Source organism: Theropithecus gelada, chromosome 10, assembly GCF_003255815.1.
Source record: "Theropithecus gelada isolate Dixy chromosome 10, Tgel_1.0, whole genome shotgun sequence".
NCBI lineage: Eukaryota > Metazoa > Chordata > Mammalia > Primates > Cercopithecidae > Theropithecus > Theropithecus gelada.
Genome location: NC_037678.1, coordinates 66020145 through 66039576, shown reverse-complemented (window position 1 = coordinate 66039576; position 19432 = coordinate 66020145). Strand labels below are relative to the sequence as shown.

The following is a 19432-nucleotide window of genomic DNA, read 5'->3' as shown; positions in this document are numbered from 1 at the left end:
GTCAGGAGTTGGAGACCAGCCTGGCCAACATGGTGAAACCCTGTCTCTACTAAAAATACAAAAATTGGTGGGTGTGGTGGCACACCCCTGTAATCCCAAATACTCAGGAGGCTGAGGCAAAGAGAATCGCTTGAACCACGGAGGTGGAGGTTGCAGTGAGCCGAGATCGCGCCACTGCACTCTAGCCTGAGCGACAGAGCGAGACTCTGTCTCAAAAAAAATAAAAGGAACTGAAACCAAAAGTGTCTTCTGCATCAAGCTTCAAACAAGCCCTGGAGTGAGCAAGCACTCTAGATAATGAAAGTGAACTGCGGGATAATGTGGCAAGGGCCCCTCCTCTGAAGTTGGGAACATGATCTAAGGACATCCACCTTTCTTCTTATAGTCTCATTCAGGAAACAGCTTTTAAATGCATCTGCCCCGGTCGTGAATAGCTGCTGTCTCTTTGGACCTGGCTATGGATTGCCTGACCGCCTCTCTGTACCCTTGTTCTTTTCTTTTCTTTCTTTCTTTTTTTTTTTTTTTTTTTTTTGAGATAGTCTCTTTATTAAAATAAAATAAAAGTAGTGGTAGTGATTGGTGGGAGGGTGTATGCCATCCTCTAGACCGGTGGTCAGGGAAGTCCTCTTCCATTCCACTGTTTTTGAATGGTAGTTTCTCCATGGCCCCCAGGCTTAGAACCTTTTTTTTTTTTTTTTTTTTTTTGCATCGACTCAGCCCTATGAATAAGCATCTCTGGGGTAAGACTCAGGACTCTGGATTTTAAAAGTACAGTCTAGCTTGAAAGCTGCTACATGGACTGGGCACAGTGGCTGACGCCTGTAATCCCAACAATTTGGGAGGCCAAAGCGGGTAGATCACGAGGTCAGGAGTTCGAGACTGGCCTGGCCAAGATGGTAAAACTCCATCTCTACTAAAAATACAAAAATTAGCCTGGCACGGTGGCGGGCACCTGCAATCCCAGCTACTCGGGCGGCTGAGGCAGGAGAATTGCTTGAACCCGGGAGGCAGAGGTTGGAGTGAGCCAAGATCGCACTGCTGAACTCCAGCCTGGGCAACAGAGCAAAACTCCATCTCAAAAAAAAAAAAAAAAAAAGGAACGCTGCTACATGAAAACTCCCATAAGGCAGAGGCCAGGTCTGCCTTGTATGGGTGTATCCTTGCTATGTTATGCGCTAGAGCTGCAGAGGATAAGGTGTGGCACTCAAGAAGGATGCAGAAATAACCATCACTGCTGTCAGAGTTACTGATTTCAAAGGCATTTCTGTATGACCCAAGCCTGGTGTCAAATTTTTGGTCTGTCACAGATTAGTTGTCGTGACCATAGACAAGACAGTTCACTACTCCAGACTTCAGTTTTCATCATCAATAAAGTGGGAACAATAATATCTCTTGGGAGGATGAAATGGGATAATCTATATGTTACTATCTAACCTTGCGTAGCACACAGCTGAGGGAAAAACAACCTGTAAAATAACTTACCCCATACCACACAGCTTGTAAGTGGTGGAATTGGGCCTAATTACACAGAGAAGTGATTCTCAGGCCTAAATATCCATCAAGATCATCAGGAAAGCTTATAAAGATGCATATTCCCAGACCTCACGCCCAGAGAGTCTGGGCAGGAATCTGCATTCCTCACTGATGCCACAGGAGATTCTGATGATCTTGCTCCACAGACCTTGATCATTGTCAGGACGCTGACCTATCCCCAGGAAACTGCTGGGCTGGGAAAGTAGAAACTTTGTCTTTCAAAGTTACAAGATGAGAGGAAGAAGGGTCTCTGAACCATCTGCCATCTTGGCACTCAGGAGGCTATGGTAACTTGAAGGTCAAGTGTAGCCCTACCATTTTAATTACCAAAGTAATCCACACTCAATGTAGAGAAATTGCAAGTAAAGGTATAAAAAGAGAAGAGTTTAGTATAATGGTTAAAAGCCCAGCCAGGTTTTGGATGAAAACAAATGTGGCCAGACGCAGCGGCTCATACCTGTAATCCCATCACTTTGGAAAGACAGGCAGGTGGATCACCCAAGGTCAGGAGCTCGAGACCAGCCTGGCAAACGTGGCAAAACCCCAAAACTTAGCTGAGCATGGTGGCAGGTGCCTGTAGTCTCAGCTGCTCAGGAGGCTGAGGCGGGAGAATCGCTTGAACCCGGGAGGTGGAGGTTGCAGTGAGTCGAGACTGTCCCACTGCACTCCAGCCTGGGTGACAGAGTGATAACAAATGAATGTAAAACATTTAGTAAAGTGACTGGTAGCTAGTAAGGGTTCATTAAGTACTAGTATGACATTTATTGTAGGCCAAAAAAAAAAAGGCCCGGATGCGATCTCAGACCTCCATTCCAACAACGGGTGCTCTTTCCATGGCTGGTAGTTGCCCCCAGGATTTCTGATACCTGTGATCCATCAGTGCCTGTGAGGGGCCAGTCTTACCTCTCAGAACATACCTTCCTCTCCAAACCCCACTCCAAGCAGCTGGCAGTGCCCTCGGGCATTCAGCTGGGAGGAAACAGCCCTAAGGCTGAGCTCGTGTTCAACTAGTGCTAAAAAGCTACAAACTCACAAAGACAAAATTTGTCCTACTTCCAAATCTGTCTCTCCCACTTCCAAATCTGACCCTTCATCAAGTTATTTTCCATCTCAGACCACCCAAGATGTTTATTTTAACCAGATGGATTCGCTGAGATTCAGCCAGATTCCCCGCTTCCTAAGATAAGGAAAGCCTTGTGTAAAAGCAAAAAGGGATCAAGTCTGAGTCCCAAAAATACCTTCTAGAGAAGGGCTTCCACTCTGTCTGCCAGCTTAGCTTTGTCTGATCCTAGAAAGGTAAGAGGAGGAACAGGGAGCAGGTTTCAGATGCCTGTTGAACTTCTAACTTCCCATATGACCTTGGGCTACACTGCAGGATTTGAGGACCTTTCTGACTAGAACTTTCTGTGACCTCTCCCAATCCCATGCAAACATAGTGGCTCTTGGAGTTACAGTCAGAGCTTCACAATGTAATACAAACATGACCTAGAGCGGGACGCAGTGGCTCATGCCTGTAATACCAGCACTTTGGGAGGCTGAGGTGGGTGGATCACTTGAGGTCAGGAGTTTGAGACCAGCCTGGCCAACATGATGAAACCCTGTCTCTACTAAAAATACAAAAATTAGCTGGGCGTAGTGGTGGGCACCTGTAATCCTAGCTACTTGGGAGGCTGAGGAGAATCCCTTGAACCTGGGAGGTGGAGGTGGCAGTGAGCGGAGATCGCACCACTGCACTCCAACCTGGGTGACAGAGCGAGACTCTGTCTCAAAAAAAAAAAAAAAAAGAAAAGAAAAGCAAAGTGACATAAAAAGAAAAAAATACTGCCTAATGAGATGCTCAATCATTACTAATCACTAGGGAAGTGCAAATCAAAACCACAATGAAAATACTACTTTGCACCTAGTAGGATGATTATTAACAACAGAAAAAGGCTAAGCGCAGTGGCTCATGCCTGTAACCCAGGGAGGATTTTGGGCGGCCGAGGCAGGCGGATCATGAGGTCAGGAGTTCCAGACCAATCTGACCAACATGGCGAAACCCTGTCCCTACTAAAAATACAAAAATTAACCTGGCAAAGTGGCGGACACCTGTAATCCCAACTACTTGGGAGGCTGAGGCAGAAGAATCACTTGAACCCAGGAGGCGGAGGTTGCAGTGAGCCGAGATTGCGCCATTGCCCTCCAGCCTGGGCGACAGAGCAAGACTCCTCAACAACAACAACAACAACAAAAATCATGTATCTCCGAACCCTTGTGCACTGCTGGTGGAAACGCGAAATGTTGCAGCTGCTGTGGAAAACAACAGTTCCTCAAAAAATTAAAAATGGAATTACAATATGATCTAGCAATTCCACTTCTGAGAATGTGCCCAAAATAACAAAGCAGGGACACGAACAGATATTTGTGCGCTCCAATACGTAGCAGCATTATTCAGAATAGTCAAAGTGTAAGCAACCCAAGTGTCTATCAGTGGGTAAAAGCAAAATGTGGTATGCACATACAACAGCTTTAAAAGGAAGGAAATTTTAACACATGCTACAGTATGGGTAAACCTGGAGGACATAATGCTAACTGAAACCAGTCACAAAAGGACGAATACTGTACTCATATGAGATACCCATTAGAATAGTCAAATTCCTACAGAGAAAGTAGAATGGAACTGGTTTCCAGGGACTGGGGAAATGGGAGAATGAGGAGTTATTTTTAATGGGTACAGAGTTTCAATTTTATAAGATCACAAAGTTCTGAAAAATGGATGGTGGTGATGGCTGCAGAACAAAGTGAATGCACTTAATGCCACTGAACTATACACTTAAGTGTTGAAATGATAAACTTCGTTAGATATATTTTACTAAAATTTAAAAAACAATTTTTTTTTTTTTTTTGAGACTGAGTCTCTCTGTCACCCAGGCTGGAGTGCAGTGGTGTGATGATCACAGTTCACTGCAGCCTCTACCTCCTGGGCTTAAGCGAGCCTCCCACCTCAGCCTTCAAATAGTTGGGACTACAGGCGTGTACCACCATGCCTGGCTAATTGTTTTTTTCTTTTCTTTTCTTTTTTGTAGAAATGGGGTCTCTCTGTGTAGCCCAGGCTAGTCTTGAGCTCCTGGGTTCAAGTGATCCTCCTGTCTTGGCCTCCCAAACTGCTGGGATTACAGGCATGAACCACCATGCCAGGCCCTTAAAAATATTTTTAATTTGGCTGGGTGTGGTGGCTCACACCTGTAATCCCAGCACTTTGGAAGGCTAAGGCAGGCAGATTGCCTGAGCTCAGTAGTTCAAGACCACCCTGGGCAACACGGTGAAACCCCATGTCTACTAAAATACAAAAAATTAGGCAGGTGTGGTGGCACACACCTGTAATCCCATCTACTCTCGGAGGCTGAGGCATGAGAATCACTTGAACCTGGGAGGCAGAGGCTACAGTGAACTGAGATGGTGCCACTGCACTCCAGCCTGGGCAACAGAGTGAAACTCTGTCTCCAAAATAAATACATAAATAAATAATATGTTTAATTTAAAAAAGAATGGGCTGGGCATGGTGGCTCATGCCTGTAATCCCAGGACTTTGGGGGGCTCAGGCGGGTGGATCACCTGAGGTCAGGGGTTCAAGACCAGCCTGGCCAAACATGGTGAAACCCTGTCTCTACTAAAAACACAAAAAAAATTACCCAGATGTGGTGGTGGGCGCCTGTAATTCCAGCTACTCAGGAGGCTGAGTCAGGAGAATTGCTTGAACCTGGGAGGTGGAGGTTGCAGTGAGCCAAGATCATGCCACTGCACACCAGCTTGGGCAACAAGAATGAGACTCTTTCTCAAACAACAACAACAAAAAGAACTTTTGAATCCAGTTTTCTGCATCTTCAGTGCCCTCACCAACTCTCACCTAAATGACTTTAGTAGACTTTTAACTAGTCCCCCATTCATTCTGATCCAGTCCTCCAAATAGCAGCAAGCATGATCCTTCTAAGATGCAAACCTGATGGCTTCCCCTACCCCTGGGATAAGAAGCAAGCTCTTCGGCATGATTTTCCCCTGTGCTTCCCCTCTGGTGGCTTCATTCCTTACCATTAGCCCACACGGTTTCATTTTCCTGAATGTTCTCTCCCACCTTCACCTCCCTCTTTTCCTTCTAATCTCTTCCTTCAGAGTTTAGCCTTCCCTAATCCCCCCAGATCAGGTTCCCCATTATATATCTTCACCAGGAGGAGACCTGGCAGAGTGAAAACTTACCTTTAGGCCAAAGGTTAGTCATTCTTCCTTCGTTCCGTGACAGATTCATTAGTTTGTCTTCTGAACTACATGCTAGCAGGGAGTCTGTAAAAGAGGTTTTGTAACAATGGTACACTTCCAAACAAGTCAGTTTGGAAGCTCTTGGCCCCCTGAAGTTTCCCTGAAAATCAGTAATATGAGGCAGATTGATTACCAGGAGAAAAGGCATACAATTTGATTTAACACGTATACACAGGAGTCTTCAGAATGAAGACCCAGCTCCCCAACTCCCCAGTAAGGTACAGAAGCCTCTTTTTTTTTTAGATGGAGTTTTGCTCTTGTTGCCCAAGTTGGAGTGCAATGGCATGATCTTGGCTCACTGCAACCTCCGTCTCCCAGGTTCAAGTGATTCTCCTGCCTCAGCCTCCTGAGTAGCTGGGATTACAGGTGCACGCCACCATGTTTGGCTAATTTTTTGTAAGTTTAGTAGAGATGGGGTTTCTCCATGTTGGTCAGGCTGGTCTCGAACTCCTAACCTCAGGTGATCCACCCGCCTCGGCCTCCCAAAGTGCTGGCATTACAGGTGTGAGCCACTGCACCCAGCCAGGTACAGAAGTTTCTGTACTATCTTGAGGTTACAGAAAGAATGGGGACTTGGATCCTGGTAGAACAGGTTATGGGAAGGGGGAGCACAGGAATTTTATTGAGGGACAACAAATGATTATTAGGAAGAATGGATGAGAAACAGAAGTTAAGTTGTAAACAGTTATCTTTGGAATTTAAATCATTTTTGGAGACAGTCACTACCTTGAAAAGGATCTGTTCAGGTGTGGTTACACTGTCTTATCTTCTGCAATAGAAAGTGATATAACAGGGAAAGGAACAAGAACTCTTCTCCTTGGTGGGTCAGTCATATCTTTATGTAGATAGGGGAAAAGTCTCTTCCAGCCCCCTGATCTCTAAAGGTTTTCAATTTCAGATATTCATTATGCTAGGCACAGTGGGTCATGCCTGTAATCCCAACACACTGGGAGGCTGAGATGGGAGGATTGCTTGAGCCCAGGAGTTCAAGACCAGCCTAGGCAACATAGTGAGACCCTGTCTCTACAGAAAATTTAAAAAAAAAAAAAAGAAAAAGAAAAAACATGGCAGGGCGTGGTGGCTAATGCCTGTAATCCCAGCCCTTTGGGAGGCCAAGGCAGGCAGATCACTTGAGGTCAGGAATTTGAGACCAGCCTGGACAAGATGGCAAAACCCCATCTCTACTGAAAAATACAAAAATTAGCCAGGTGTGGTGGCACGCACCTGTAATCCCAGCTTCTGGGGAGACTGAGTCAATAGAACTTGTTGAACCTGGGAGGCAGAGGTTGCAGTGAGCTGAGATCATGCCACTGCACTCCAGCTTGGGCAACAGAGTGAGACTCTGTCTCAAAAAATAATAATAATAATCAAAATAAATAAATAAATAAACTTAGCCAGGCGTGGTGGCATGTGCCTGTGCCTGTGGCTCCAGCTACTTGGGAAGTTGAGATGGGAAGATCATTTGAGCCCAGGAGATCAAAGGTGCAGTGAGCCCTGATCATGCCACTGCATTTGAGCATGGGCAACGGAGCGAGACCCTGTCTCAGAAACTAAACTAAAATAGTCATTATATGAGGGAGCCATATTTTGGGGCAAAATATTTTGATTTCCTTCAACTGGCTAAGCTTTACCATTTCATATGGGAGGGAAACTGGATCAGAAAAGAGGCAGGGCTGAAAAGAACAAGACCCATGGGGAAACTTAGGACAAAAGGTGTGCACCCATACAACGTATACGGCCCTTCCACCAGTTCCAGACAGTAATGTGATCGCAGTATGTTTCACCTTGGGGGTCCAGCCCCACTTAATCTACTGAAACAATGTCAGGGTAGGCTTGGGGTGGAAAACAGCAGCTATGGTATTCTGGAAAAGCTCTCTAGGAGGTTCTTTTGTTTGTTTGTTTTTTGTTGTTTTTGAGACCAAGTCTTGCTCTGTTGCCAAGGCTGGAATACAATGGCGTGATCTTGGCTCACTGCAACCTCCGCCTCCAAGGTTCAAACAATTCTCATGCCTCGAGCCTCCTGAGAAGCTGGGATTACGGGTCCCCACCACCACGCCTGGCTAGTTTTTTTGTTTGGTTTTTTTTTTTTTTTTTGTATTTTTAGTACAGACGGGGTTTCAACCGTGTTGGCTAGGCTGGTCTCGAACTCCTGACCTGAAGTGATCCACCCACCTCGGCCTTCCAAAGTGCTGGGATTACAGGAGTGAGCCACTGCGCCTGGCCTCCCTACGAAGTTCTATTACTCACGAAAAGTGAAGAATTACAGGTGAATGTTGATAGGTATGCAAAAGATGCTCTGACCTCATTGATACTCTTTAAGCTTTAAAGTTTAACCGTTAAGAGCACAGATTTTGGAGTCAGACACACCCAGGTCCAGATACATTACTTGCCTCTATAAATCCACTGTCCAGAGGCCGGGTGAGGAGGCTCATGCCTGTAATCCTAGCACTTTGGGAGTCCAAGATGGGCGGATTGCCTGAGCTCAGGAGTTCGAGACCAGCCTGGGCAACATGGTGAAACCCCCCTCTCTACTAAAATACAAAAAAAAATCAGTGGAGCGTGGTGGCGGGCGCCTATAATCCCAGCTACGTGGGACGCTGAGGCACGAGAATCGCTTGAACCTGGGAGGTGGATGTTGCAGTGAGCGGAGACCGTGCCATCTCAAAAAAAAAAAAAAAAATCCACTGTCCAGAAGGGATGTGCCTTGGTCTCTGGACTTACCAACACAGTGCGCCTGGCACCACCTGGAGGGCTTGTTCAAACATCGGAAGGAGCCCCGTCCCCAGGGGTTCTGAGTCAGTAGGTGTGGAATGGGGGCCGAGAACCTGCCACCCTATCCAGTTCCCAGGCGATGCGGCCGCTGCTGCTCTGGAAGCTCATTTTGTGAAGCACTGACGCAGCACATGGTGAGGACGCTGTATGTGAACACTCAGATATTCTGACACCTAACCCAATTCTTGTATTTGCCGCTCAGGAGTACCCGGTTGAGTCCACCTTGCTATACGGCTTCAGAAACTCATTTCCTCTTTTGGGGTCTCAGGGCTCTCGTATGCCGAAAGAATGTGCTGGGCAAGATGAGATGCTTAGTTATTACAGAAGAGTTAACATCTTGAACAAGGCCCCACAGAACTTGCAGGGTTAGGGGAGAAAATAAACCGGCTAAATCCCGCGGGGCAGCTTGGGGCTACCCTGGAGCGAGGTCTGGGCTCAGCCGGCGTGTAGGTCGCAAGGAAAGGTAGAGCCGCTCCTGCCCCACTCGCTGCTCGAGGGTCAGCTGTGGCCGACTGGGCGACGCTGACGTCCAGCCTCGGTGTTCCCTTACCTCCTCGGTCTCCACAGCGCCTCCTGGCGCCCATTTCACCGTTCTACCAAGATTGTCCCTTCCCTCACACCTTACCGCGAGCCTGGCAGAGGCTGACGTCATTTCCGCCACGAGTAGCACGCTTGCGCCAAGGTGATGGTTGCTCTTTCACTCGGACGGCTGCGCGGCTGCCGATTGGCTGCGTCAGCACGTCGGCGGGAGGTCGCACGACACTGTGCCGCCCCTCCCTTTGCGGCGCCTGCTCAGTAGAGCCAGCGGAGCCGGGTAGGTTGGCCGGGTGAGAGGAACTGCAGCGCGCCGCAGGACCGGACCGCTGAGCCTGCAGCCGACCCGCGCCGTGACCCGCGACCCTAGACCCCGACTCCCTTTGGCTCAGCCCGCGCGCCCCAGGCCCGGCCCGGGCGGCGCGACGGGAGGATGAGCGGCGGGCGGCGGAAGGAGGAGCCGCCTCAGCCGCAGCTGGCCAACGGGGCCCTCAAAGTCTCCGTCTGGAGCAAGGTGCTGCGGAGCGACGCGGCCTGGGAGGACAAGGTACGGTGGAGCCCGAACAGGGCGCGGACGCGAGGAGCCGGCTGGGACTCGGGGAACGGGAAGACTGGCCTGGGCCTGCCCTCGCCCCCGTTCCGGCGCTATCGAGTAGGGCAGTGGGGGCGGGTGGCCCAAGAGTATCAGAACAAACTTGGCGGGCACTGGGCGGACAGCTGGGCTTGGAGCTCCCCGAAGGGTGGCCTAAGGCCGAAGCCCCGTAGTTATGCGGAATTGACGAGGAGCGGGGAGAGGCTTTGTCATCCGCGGGCAGGGCTTGTGCCTGAACGGGGAAAGGGAGCTGAATTCGATTCGGCCTCCGCCTTTTATGTGCAGTAGGGTTTTGAGTAAGTTACTTGTCTCTTTCGAATTAACTAGTACAAACTAACACTAACAGACTTCTACTGAGAATGCTTTCTACGTGCCAGGTGCTCTCCTTGCGGAATCTAAGAATAGCTCTGAAGTGAGGGTACGGTGGTGGGTTAAAGCCTTTTGCACATAGTGAGGCTCGCCAATCTTGAGCTGTTGTTGCCTGTTGAATGAAAAGGACTGAATACTTTGATAAGCATGAGTCAAGAGGGGAGACTGAGACCACCCACTGGGTGAGTGTGAGGTATCGGGGTAGAGAAATGCCACCAAATACGTATTGGGACTTCAATACGTATTGGTTGGGACTTCAGGACGTTCTTACTCGTCCCATTCGGAGGATGCTTCGTAACTCTGCTCCGTGATCTGGAAGGGGTGATCACAAACCGCTTGATTCCAGGTAGTTTGGAAAGAGTATTATATTTGCAGTCATTTCTTTGGTTTTCTGGGCTGCCGAAGTGGGATTTTCCTTCCTGAAGTTCCTGTAAGGGGGGATGGGAGGCACTTCCTGAAGGTGCCCTTGTTCTGCCCCCAGCCCTGCCCAACTCTTGCAAAACCTGCAGTCTCTAATCTGCTGTGTCATTTCTTTCTTTTCTTGTATAAGGACTGGTTTCTGGAATCTAGGGCAGATCGGAAACCTGAGTTGTCTTCTGTGTTCTTCCATGAAACTTAAATATGCTGGCACCTGCCTCCAGCATTTTTGCTTCTAGTCCATATGTGCGGCCAGTAGCACGATTACTATCACAATCATTTCATTACAGGTCATATTATATATGCAGCTCTAGAATTTTGATTTAGAGCATAGATTCTGGAAGTGATCGCTTAATGATGTCTAAATGTATCATTTCTATCACATTTTAAGTAAGGTGAAACAGGAAGCACATACCGTTGCCTTTGGGGGAAACAAATTTTCTGGATGTGTTTAGTAGAAAGGTTTCATATTCCCCCCTCTGGCTGTACTATGGCACCCACCCCCAGATAATTCTTGCATTTTCTGTCTTTTCTACAGGATGAATTTTTAGATGTGATCTACTGGTTCCGACAGATCATTGCTGTGGTCCTGGGTGTCATTTGGGGAGTTTTACCATTACGAGGTTTCTTGGGAATAGCAGGGTAAGTCTTGGGTATCTTACATTTTCATGGTATCATTTCTTTTTAAATAGAGGCTTTTTTTCCTGTTATAGGAAAGGCCATTGCTGCTCTGGAGCTGTGTGTGTGTGATGAATAGAGCAAAGCAGCGGCCCTACAATGGCACTCCTGGGTCTGGTGCACCACTCCTCAGGAGCATCTCAGGTCAGGCAGGTTACCTTCCTGCCTTCCTGAAGGCTGGGCAAGTCCATTCATTCATGGGTCTAAAGGGACCTCATGCAAGAGGCTATCACATTACTTGTTGGTGGCATGCCCTCTAGTTCTGCTGTGACCTTTGTTCCTGTGCAAGTTGGGGAAGTAGGAACTTCTGTATTTGACGACCATTTTCCCTTGTGCCTGGCACTATGCTTAGTGCCAGGTGCTAAACCTTGGCTTTAGCAGAAGTTATTTCAGGTCCCTTCATTTTGTTTTTTTTGTTTTTTTTTTTTTTTTTTTTTGAGACGGAGTCTCGCTCTGTCGCCCAGGCTGGAGTGCAGTGGCGCGATCTCGGCTCACTGCAAGCTCCACCTCCCGGGTTCACGCCATTCTCCTGCCTCAGCCTCCGAGTAGCTGGGACTACAGGCGCCCGCCACCACACCCGGCTAGTTTTTTGTATTTTTAGTAGAGACGGGGTTTCACCATGTTAGCCAGGATGGTCTCGATCTCCTGACCTCGTGATACACCCGCCTCGGCCTCCCAAAGTGCTGGGATTACAGGCTTGAGCCACCGCGCCCGGCCAATTTTGTTTTTTTGAGATAGGGCCCCACTTTGTCGCCCAGGTGGGAGCACAGTGGCACCATCACGGCTGACTGCAGCCTTAACCTCCTGGATTCAAATGATTTTCCTGCCTCAGCCTCCTAAGTAACTGGAACTACAGGCGTGAGCCACAATACTTGGCTGATTTTTAAAAATTTTGTAGAGACGGGGTTTCTCTACATTGCCCAGGCTAGCCTTGAACTCTTGGGCTCAAGTGATCCTCCTTCCTCGGCCTCTCAAAGTGTTGGGATTACAGGCATGAGTCAAAATGTCTGGCATAGGTCCCTCTTTTTTTTTTTTTTGAGACGGAGTCTTGCTCTGGCGCCCAGGCAGGAGTGCACTGGCATGATCTCGGCTCACTGCAACTTCCATCTCTCAGGTTCAAGCAATTCTCCTGCCTCAGACTTCCAAGTAGCTGGGACTACGGGTACCCACCAACATGCCCGGCTTATTTTTTTGTATTTTTAGTAGAGACAGTTTTGCCATGTTGGCTGGGCTGGTCCTGAACTCCTGACCTCAGGTGATCCGCCTACTTTGGCCTCCCAAAGTGCTGGGATTACAGGCATGAGCCACCGTGCCTGGCTCATTGCTGTTCCTAGCCCCGTAACTGATGGTGAGCTGAGGGCAGGAACAGTCATCTTCACATCTGCATCCTATAGCAGTAACAGACAGTGGATATCCAGAAATGGTCTCCCACTGGGAGTTGTACAGGGGGTATGCTGTTGCCTGCTCAACTAGGCTGTGAAGCAGCGGCTTCACGTGTGTTTCTCCCATAGCCTGCCTCTAGCTGGAGCTACCTGGAGGACCATGTCAGGTCCTGTTTGGGACAGCTCAGCAGCCATTCTGTCTGTCTTCAAGGGGCTTTGGAGAACTATATAATACACATACACATACACACACACACACACACACACACAAAACTATATACTTATATATGGAGTTTTGCTGTTGCCCAGGCTGGAGTGCAGTGGAATAATTTTGGCTCACTGCAGCCTCTCCGCCTCTGGGTTCAAGCAGTTCTCCTGCCTCAGGCTCCTGAACAGCTGGGATTACAGGTGCCCACCACAATGCCCTGCTAGTTTTTGTATTTTTAGTAGAGACAGGGTTTCATCCTGTTGGCCAGGCTGTTCTCGAACTCCTGACCACAAGTGATCCACCTACCTCAGCCTCCCAAAGTGCTGGGATAACAGGCGTGAGCCACCACGCCCGGCCCCAAGTTCTGAGTCTTCTAATCTTACAGTTTATGTTTGGTACTTGTTCTCTCTTGCTCCAGATTCTGCCTGATCAATGCAGGAGTCCTGTACCTCTACTTCAGCAATTATCTACAGATTGATGAGGAAGAATATGGCGGCACGTGGGAGCTCACGAAAGAAGGGTTTATGACCTCTTTTGCCTTGTTCATGGTATGTGTAGCTGATAGTTTTATAACAGGTACTGTTCATTTCATGAGGTGTCACTTACAGGAGGGGACCCCACTGATTGAGTTACACTATGTGAACAGGGTGTTGTTTTTCTAAAGGCTTCTGAGGCTCAGGGCCATGGCCTGTGTTGAGCCACATCCTAGAAGATGTGGTCTGAAATACTGTACAGTCCCCTGTAATGTGTAAATCCAGGGCCCATCGTCAGCTTCTACATCTGATTCTCAACCCTGGCTACATATTAGAAACTAGGAGGGCCGAGCACGGTGGCTCAGGCCTGTAATCTCAGCAGTTTGGGAGGCCAAGGCAGGCAGATCACCTAAGGTCAGGAGTTCAAAATCAGCCTGGCCAACATGGTGAAATCCCATCTCTACTAAAAATACAAAAAATTAGTTGGGCGTGGTGGTGGGCACCTGTAATCGCAGCTACTTGGGAGGCCGAGGCATGAGAATCTCTTGAACCTGGGAGGCAGAGGTTGCAGTGAGCTGAAATCATGCCATCGCATTCCAGCCTGGGCAACAAGAGGGAAACTCCACCTCAAAAAAGAAACTAGGAAATATTTTTCATAATAGCTAAAAAGTACAAACAATCCAAATGACCATCACTTGATGAATGGATAGGATAATATATATCCATACAGTAGAATGTTATTTGGTCTTAAAAAGGAATGAAGTGGCCGGGCACGGTGGCTCACACCCGTAATCCCAGCACTTTGGGAGGCCGAAGCGGGCAGATCACAAGGTCAGGAGATCGAGACCATCGTGGCTAACAAGGTGAAACCCTGTCTCTACTAAAAAAATTAGCCGGGGTTGGTGGTGGGTGCGCGTAGTCCCAGCTACTGGGGAGGCTGAGACGAGAATGGTGTGAACCCAGGAGGCGGAGCTTGCAGTGAGCCAAGATTGCGCTACTGCACTCCAGCCTGGGAGACAGAGCAAGACTATCTCAAAAAAAAAAAAAAGAATGAAGTACCGATACATGCTGTATAACATGGATGAACCTTCAAACATTATGCTAAGTGGAAGAATCCAGATATAAAAGACCATATATTGTGTGATTCTATATGCAGAATCTCCCAGTGAGCAAATCCATTGAGGCAAAAAGTATATTAGTGCTTGCCAGTGGCTGGGAGGAGGGGAGGGAGAGTAGCTGATAAAGGAAACAGGCTCTTTTTGGAGTAATGTTTTGAAATCAGTGGTGATGTTTGCACACCTGTGCCCATATAGAAAACTTCTGAACTGTATACTATTATTTTTTTGACACAGGGTCTCACCCTTTCACCCAGGCTGGAGTGCAGTGGCATAATCTTGGCTTACTGCAGACTCCGCCTCCTGGGCTCAAGTGATCCTCCCACCTCAGTCTCCCCAGTAGTTGGGACTACAGGCGTGAGCCACCATGCCTGGATAGTTTTTGTATTTTTAGTAGAAATGGGGTTTCATCATGTTGGCCAGGCTGGTCTCAAACTCCTGACCTCAAGTGATCCGCCCACTTCCGCCTCCCAAAGTACTGGGATTACAGGTGTGAGCCACCGCGCCCAGCCCGTTTTTTTTTTGAGACGCAGTCTCGCTCTGTCTCCCAGGCTGGAGTACAGTGGCCGGATCTCAGCTAGCTGCAAGCTCCGCCTCCCAGGTTCACGCCATTCTCCTGCCTCAGCCTCCCGAGTAGCTGGGACTACAGGCGCCCGCCACCTCGCCCGGCTAGTTTTTTGTATTTTTTTAATAGAGACGGGGTTTCACCATTTTAGCCAGGATGGTCTTGATCTGACCTCGTGATCCACCCGTCTCGGCCTCCCAAAGTGCTGGGATTACAGCACTATAGGAGGCTGAGGCAGGTAGACTGCTTGACTCCAGGAGTTCAAGACCAGCCTGGGCAATATGGTGAAACCCATCTCTACAGGGGGAAAAAAAAATAGCCAGGAGTGGTGGTGTGTACCTGTTGAGTCCCAGCAGGATTAAAAAAAAAAAAACCTTATGTGTCCAGACTCTAATCCAAACCAATAAAATCTTCTGAGAGGTATTGCTGGGGCAGCTATATGTTTTTTAAAGAACCAGGAGATTACAATGGGTAGACAAGGTTTGAGAATCCCTGCTTTGATATGCACCTGACAAATTATAATGGTATTTTCACACTGGTAGTTGCAGCACCTGCTAGCAGTGTAGTATGCTTTACTTGAATCATTTCCACCTCTGTACCTCAATTCCCTGGGCCTGGGGTTGCCATTTGGTAGGGGAGGAACTTATCAGGAGTTGCTTTGCAAGCGCAGGTGGGCAGTCCTGGGCTCTGTTAGTGACAGTGTGATTTCAGTGAAATTTTAACTTAGACTCCCCAAGCCGATTGTGCAATGGATAGCCCCGGGAGAGTGCCCCGTGTTCACATTCTCATCTGGCATTTTTGTTTTGTGGAATCAGGGCCTGTGTTAACCCAGGTGACCTATGAACAGTGCTTGTCTCCTCACTAGGTCATCTGGATCATCTTTTACACTGCCATTCATTATGACTGATGGTGTACAGCTCCCAACTGCTCCCTATCCAGTCCAAAGGACCCTCTGGATTACAGCACAGGAACTTGATCGTTGGGGAACCCCAGCCCCTTGGAACTTGGAAGACCCATGTTTCCTGGACCGCGAATCAGTGTGTTGGGCATCAGTGTTTTCTGCAAGGGTTGTGACCTGAAACTTTTTAAAAACCACCCACCTTTGGAGAAGCATTTCTGAATTTATCCGTCACCAACCATTTCTTCTTGGATACCGTCAAGTAACAGCTGTTTGCCAAGTGGAGCTGTCATTTAATTTGATGCACCTCTGGATTCAGATGAAACATTAAATTGTCTTCCTCGATTCTCCATCAGGTGTACAGTTTCTAAACTATCAGTGGCATTTAAAGTCTTCTGAAACAGCATGACTGTATGTGTGTGGTCCATAGCACAGTACAGGCAGCATCTAATAACAGTTTCCATTGTAGAATGTTTTCAGATACTTGAATAAATCTTTAATTGAGAACCTGTTGATGATACCTGATAAAGCCTTTCCCACCCCACCTGTAGCTTGGGAACCCAGTAGGAACACTCGAGGTGGTACCTCCCACCCCATCCCTCTTTCTTCCTCTCCGTGCTCCCTTAGCAGATCCAGCAGACCTCTTTCTCTTTATGAGGGCAGCAGGGAAATTAAGCGCTGGATTTGGTGTAGGCTGTGGCCTCAGTCTTGGCATTGTGGAGAGAGGGCTTAGCACCTTCTGATACCCCTGCCCAGCACTGAGGTGCCTGGCCTCACTGCAGTGTGCTAGACTTAAGAGGTGTTATTTTGTATTTGGCCACAAGATGGCAAGGCCAGTGTGCTAGGGAATGGTAAGCCACAAAATGAAAGAGAGATCTGAAAGCTAGGCTGGGTGCGGTCGCTTACACCTGTAATCCCAGCACTTTGAGAGGCCGAGGCGGGTGGATCACCTGAGGTCAGGAGTTCGAAACCAGCCTGGACAACATGGTGAAACCCCATCTCTATTAAAAATACAAAAAAATTAGCCAGGCATGGTGGTATGCACCTGTAATCCCAGCTACTCTGGTGGCTGAGGCAGGAGAATTGTTTGAATCCAGGAGATGAAGGTTGCAGTGAGCTGAGATCGCGCCATTGCACTCCAGCCTGGGCAACAGAGCAAGACTCCGTTTCAGAAAAAAAGAGCTGGGGCTGTTGTCCTCAATGGGGGACATTTGAGGACTTAGACTGTCAGAAGTCTTTCTCATTGCTCTGGAGATCATGTAGAGGCTGGAGCACCTATGATCTGCTGCTACGGTAAGACATCATCTCCTCAGTTTTCCTTTCCCTTCTAGGCCACAGTCCTATCTTCTGAGGTACGGTGGTGGTCTCAACGAGACTTGTCAATTTCCCGAAAATGATTTTCTCACAGAAGCTAGGGGTTGTTTCTACCTTGTGGGTGGGGCCTGGTTAACGGGGGATGTAGAACGGGGCTCAGCAGGCAGGGCATCCAGATGGTACTGGAAACAAACTCGAGAACTGACTAGGTCAGACCCGCAGGAGGCTTACTCTCTTTTTGGAACCCTGGCCCTTGTCCCAACTTCTCTGCATTTGGACTAGAGGTCGCAGGTGGGGTCATGGCACTGGGAGGAGGTAGGTGACTTCTTAGGGCCAAGAGAGGAAAGAGCAAGGGTACAGGTGGGACCTTGGATGCACCTTTGTGTCCCAGCCCTCCCTCACTGAGTGCACAGCCTTGCCTCTGGGGTGCTCAGGTGGCTGGGCTGAATTGGGGTTCTAGGTGTGCAATCTTGATTTCCCTTTGGGCCTAGGCATCATCCAAAGAGACAGCCTCCTCATTCAGGCTGATGTAGGAGCTGAGGGACTCCCGGAGACCCTCACTGAGAAGAGACTCCTCCCCTGTGGGAACTTCAGAAAACAGGAGGGAGCTGTGGACAAAGGAAGAGAATTGGGTCAAGGAGCCTATTCCTCCTCCCTGCACTCACTACACACAAAAATGCACTGTTCTCAAAACCCCTCACTCCTGATGAGGACCTCATGGGGCTCCCCTGTTCCCTATCAGATCAGCTTCCCAGCCCCACCTGCCGAGCCTGGGCTGTGCTCCAGGAGTTGAGTCAGTGTGCCCTGGCTCTAGCTGCCAGGTGTCCCTGAGTGTGACAGGTACATTCGGGTTGTGGTTCCCAGGGGTGGGTCCTTCTAACTCTTGGTCCTGCTTTCATGTTTCCAGGAGTCCCCGACTTTACCTGTCCAGCTCTTTCCAGTTGAGTGGTGTCCTCTGTACAGTCACAGGTAGGGGTATATCCTTGCTAGGGAGCGGGCCAGCCCTCTGCAGGACACAGGGCTCCTTGAGGAGGCAGCAGATGTCATCCGCCAGCTCTGAGGAAGAGACCTCCATCCCTGACATGGCCGACTCCACCCTACTTCTCCCCAACAGCCCTCATCCTGACAGCCCCCCACACTTGGCAGGAGGGGGCATGGTTACAAAAGAGTGACAGGACATGAGCCCCAAGCTGTTGGTTTCATGGAGACAGATGCAGTCAAAGGTCTTTCTGGGCTAACTTTTGGGAGACAATCACTGTATGATTTAGGGTGAGTCCATGGACCTCCTGAGCTCAAGTTTCTGGTTAGGAAATTGCTTTGGGAAGAAGAAAGCTAAGGAATGCTCAGTCTACTTCTACTGTCTACTCCTGCATGGAGTGACCTGCAGAAAACCCCGGAGTTTTCTGAGAGTGCTCTTCCCTCTCTGCGCCCTGACGCTGTGCCCAGTGACTGCATCTTCCAGTGTCTGTTGAAGGACCGGCATCAGGAAGTACTAAGGAGAGTCAGGATTGAGTCCCACACAGCAGCAGCTCTGGGTCCGGTTCCTGTGGAGAGAACTCCACCTGCTGCCAGGGGCTTTGAATCAGAACCAGTGTGGTAGGCAAGGTACTGACCGGAGCCTACACAGGAGGTATGTGGCTTTTCTGCTAGGGCACGAGGTGAAGACAAGGCTTCCAGCCTGCATTTCTTGGCATGGGGACTGGTGTGAAAATAGGGGAGGCCTCTCTTCTGTCTGTCTGAATACTCCATAGCAGGTAAAATATCCGAGGACACCACTGCCTGCTCTTCCCCGCAGACTATCCCAGCCTACTCCTGGGGGCAGGGAAAGGCCATACCAGAGTAATGGTCCACCAGGGCCTGGAGTGAGGGGAAGGTGAGGCGCGGTGAGATATACAGCCAGCCATTGTCAAGGCGCTGGATCCTGTAGTGTCTGATTCGGTCCCAGGATGCAGGGCGGCTGAGGCGGACTGACAGGGAGTAAGAGCCTGAGGACAAAGGGGTCCAGGGGTGGCGCTGAGGCCCTGCTGGGACTCAGCCCCACCCAGGTTGGGAAACGAAGATAGGCAACATGGCCATGGGGCCCCGGCAGAAGGGAAGTGTCTTGGGCAGAAGCAGGACAAAGACTTGCTCTCTCAATCATCAATAACATGTTCATATATATGGGGGTCTTGTGAGGGTGAAATCAAATCACACACAGAGCCCTCAGTACAGGGTCTGGCACCGTGTGAATGAACATTCAGCGTTGGCTGTTCTTTTTTTTTTTTTTTTTTTTTTTTTTTTTTTTTTTTT

At 48.9% G+C, this 19432-nt stretch overlaps 2 protein-coding genes across 5 annotated transcripts in view; one reads left to right on the top strand and one right to left on the bottom strand.

Annotated features, from left to right (window-relative positions):
- The first annotated feature begins 9274 nt into the window (after window positions 1–9274).
- LOC112632819 (uncharacterized protein C20orf24 homolog) lies at window positions 9275–16336 on the top strand. 4 transcript variants are annotated; one of them, XM_025398863.1, is made up of 4 exons: window positions 9275–9679; window positions 11049–11152; window positions 13197–13326; window positions 15797–16336. In XM_025398863.1, exons 1-4 carry the CDS (start codon window positions 9566–9568, stop codon window positions 15836–15838), a joined length of 390 nt encoding a protein of 129 aa, XP_025254648.1. In that variant the 5' UTR covers window positions 9275–9565; the 3' UTR covers window positions 15839–16336. The 4 variants fall into 4 exon arrangements, with proteins under 4 accessions (XP_025254648.1, XP_025254649.1, XP_025254647.1 ...); XM_025398864.1 differs by having other exon boundaries at window positions 15779–16336; XM_025398862.1 differs by having other exon boundaries at window positions 13197–13354.
- The window catches only part of SLA2 (Src like adaptor 2), a 37357-nt gene continuing 34026 nt past the window's right edge, over window positions 16102–19432 (bottom strand). Inside the window, exons 6-8 of the mRNA XM_025398860.1 lie at window positions 18979–19128; window positions 18067–18199; window positions 16102–17751 (exon numbers count right to left, since the gene is read on the bottom strand). Coding sequence (XP_025254645.1) covers window positions 17631–17751; window positions 18067–18199; window positions 18979–19128 — 404 coding nt within the window. The 3' untranslated portion in view covers window positions 16102–17630. The remainder of the gene's footprint in view (window positions 17752–18066; window positions 18200–18978; window positions 19129–19432) is intronic.

Bases quoted from the DNA above. Each gene is read 5' to 3' on its own strand.
- LOC112632819 (XM_025398861.1), top strand. From the start codon at position 9,566: ATGAGCGGCGGGCGGCGGAAGGAGGAGCCGCCTCAGCCGCAGCTGGCC. The intron at 9,680-11,048 runs GTACGGTGGAGC...TCTTTTCTACAG, and splicing joins ACGCGGCCTGGGAGGACAAG to GATGAATTTTTAGATGTGAT. The intron at 11,153-15,796 runs GTAAGTCTTGGG...TCTCCTCACTAG, and splicing joins GGTTTCTTGGGAATAGCAGG to GTCATCTGGATCATCTTTTA.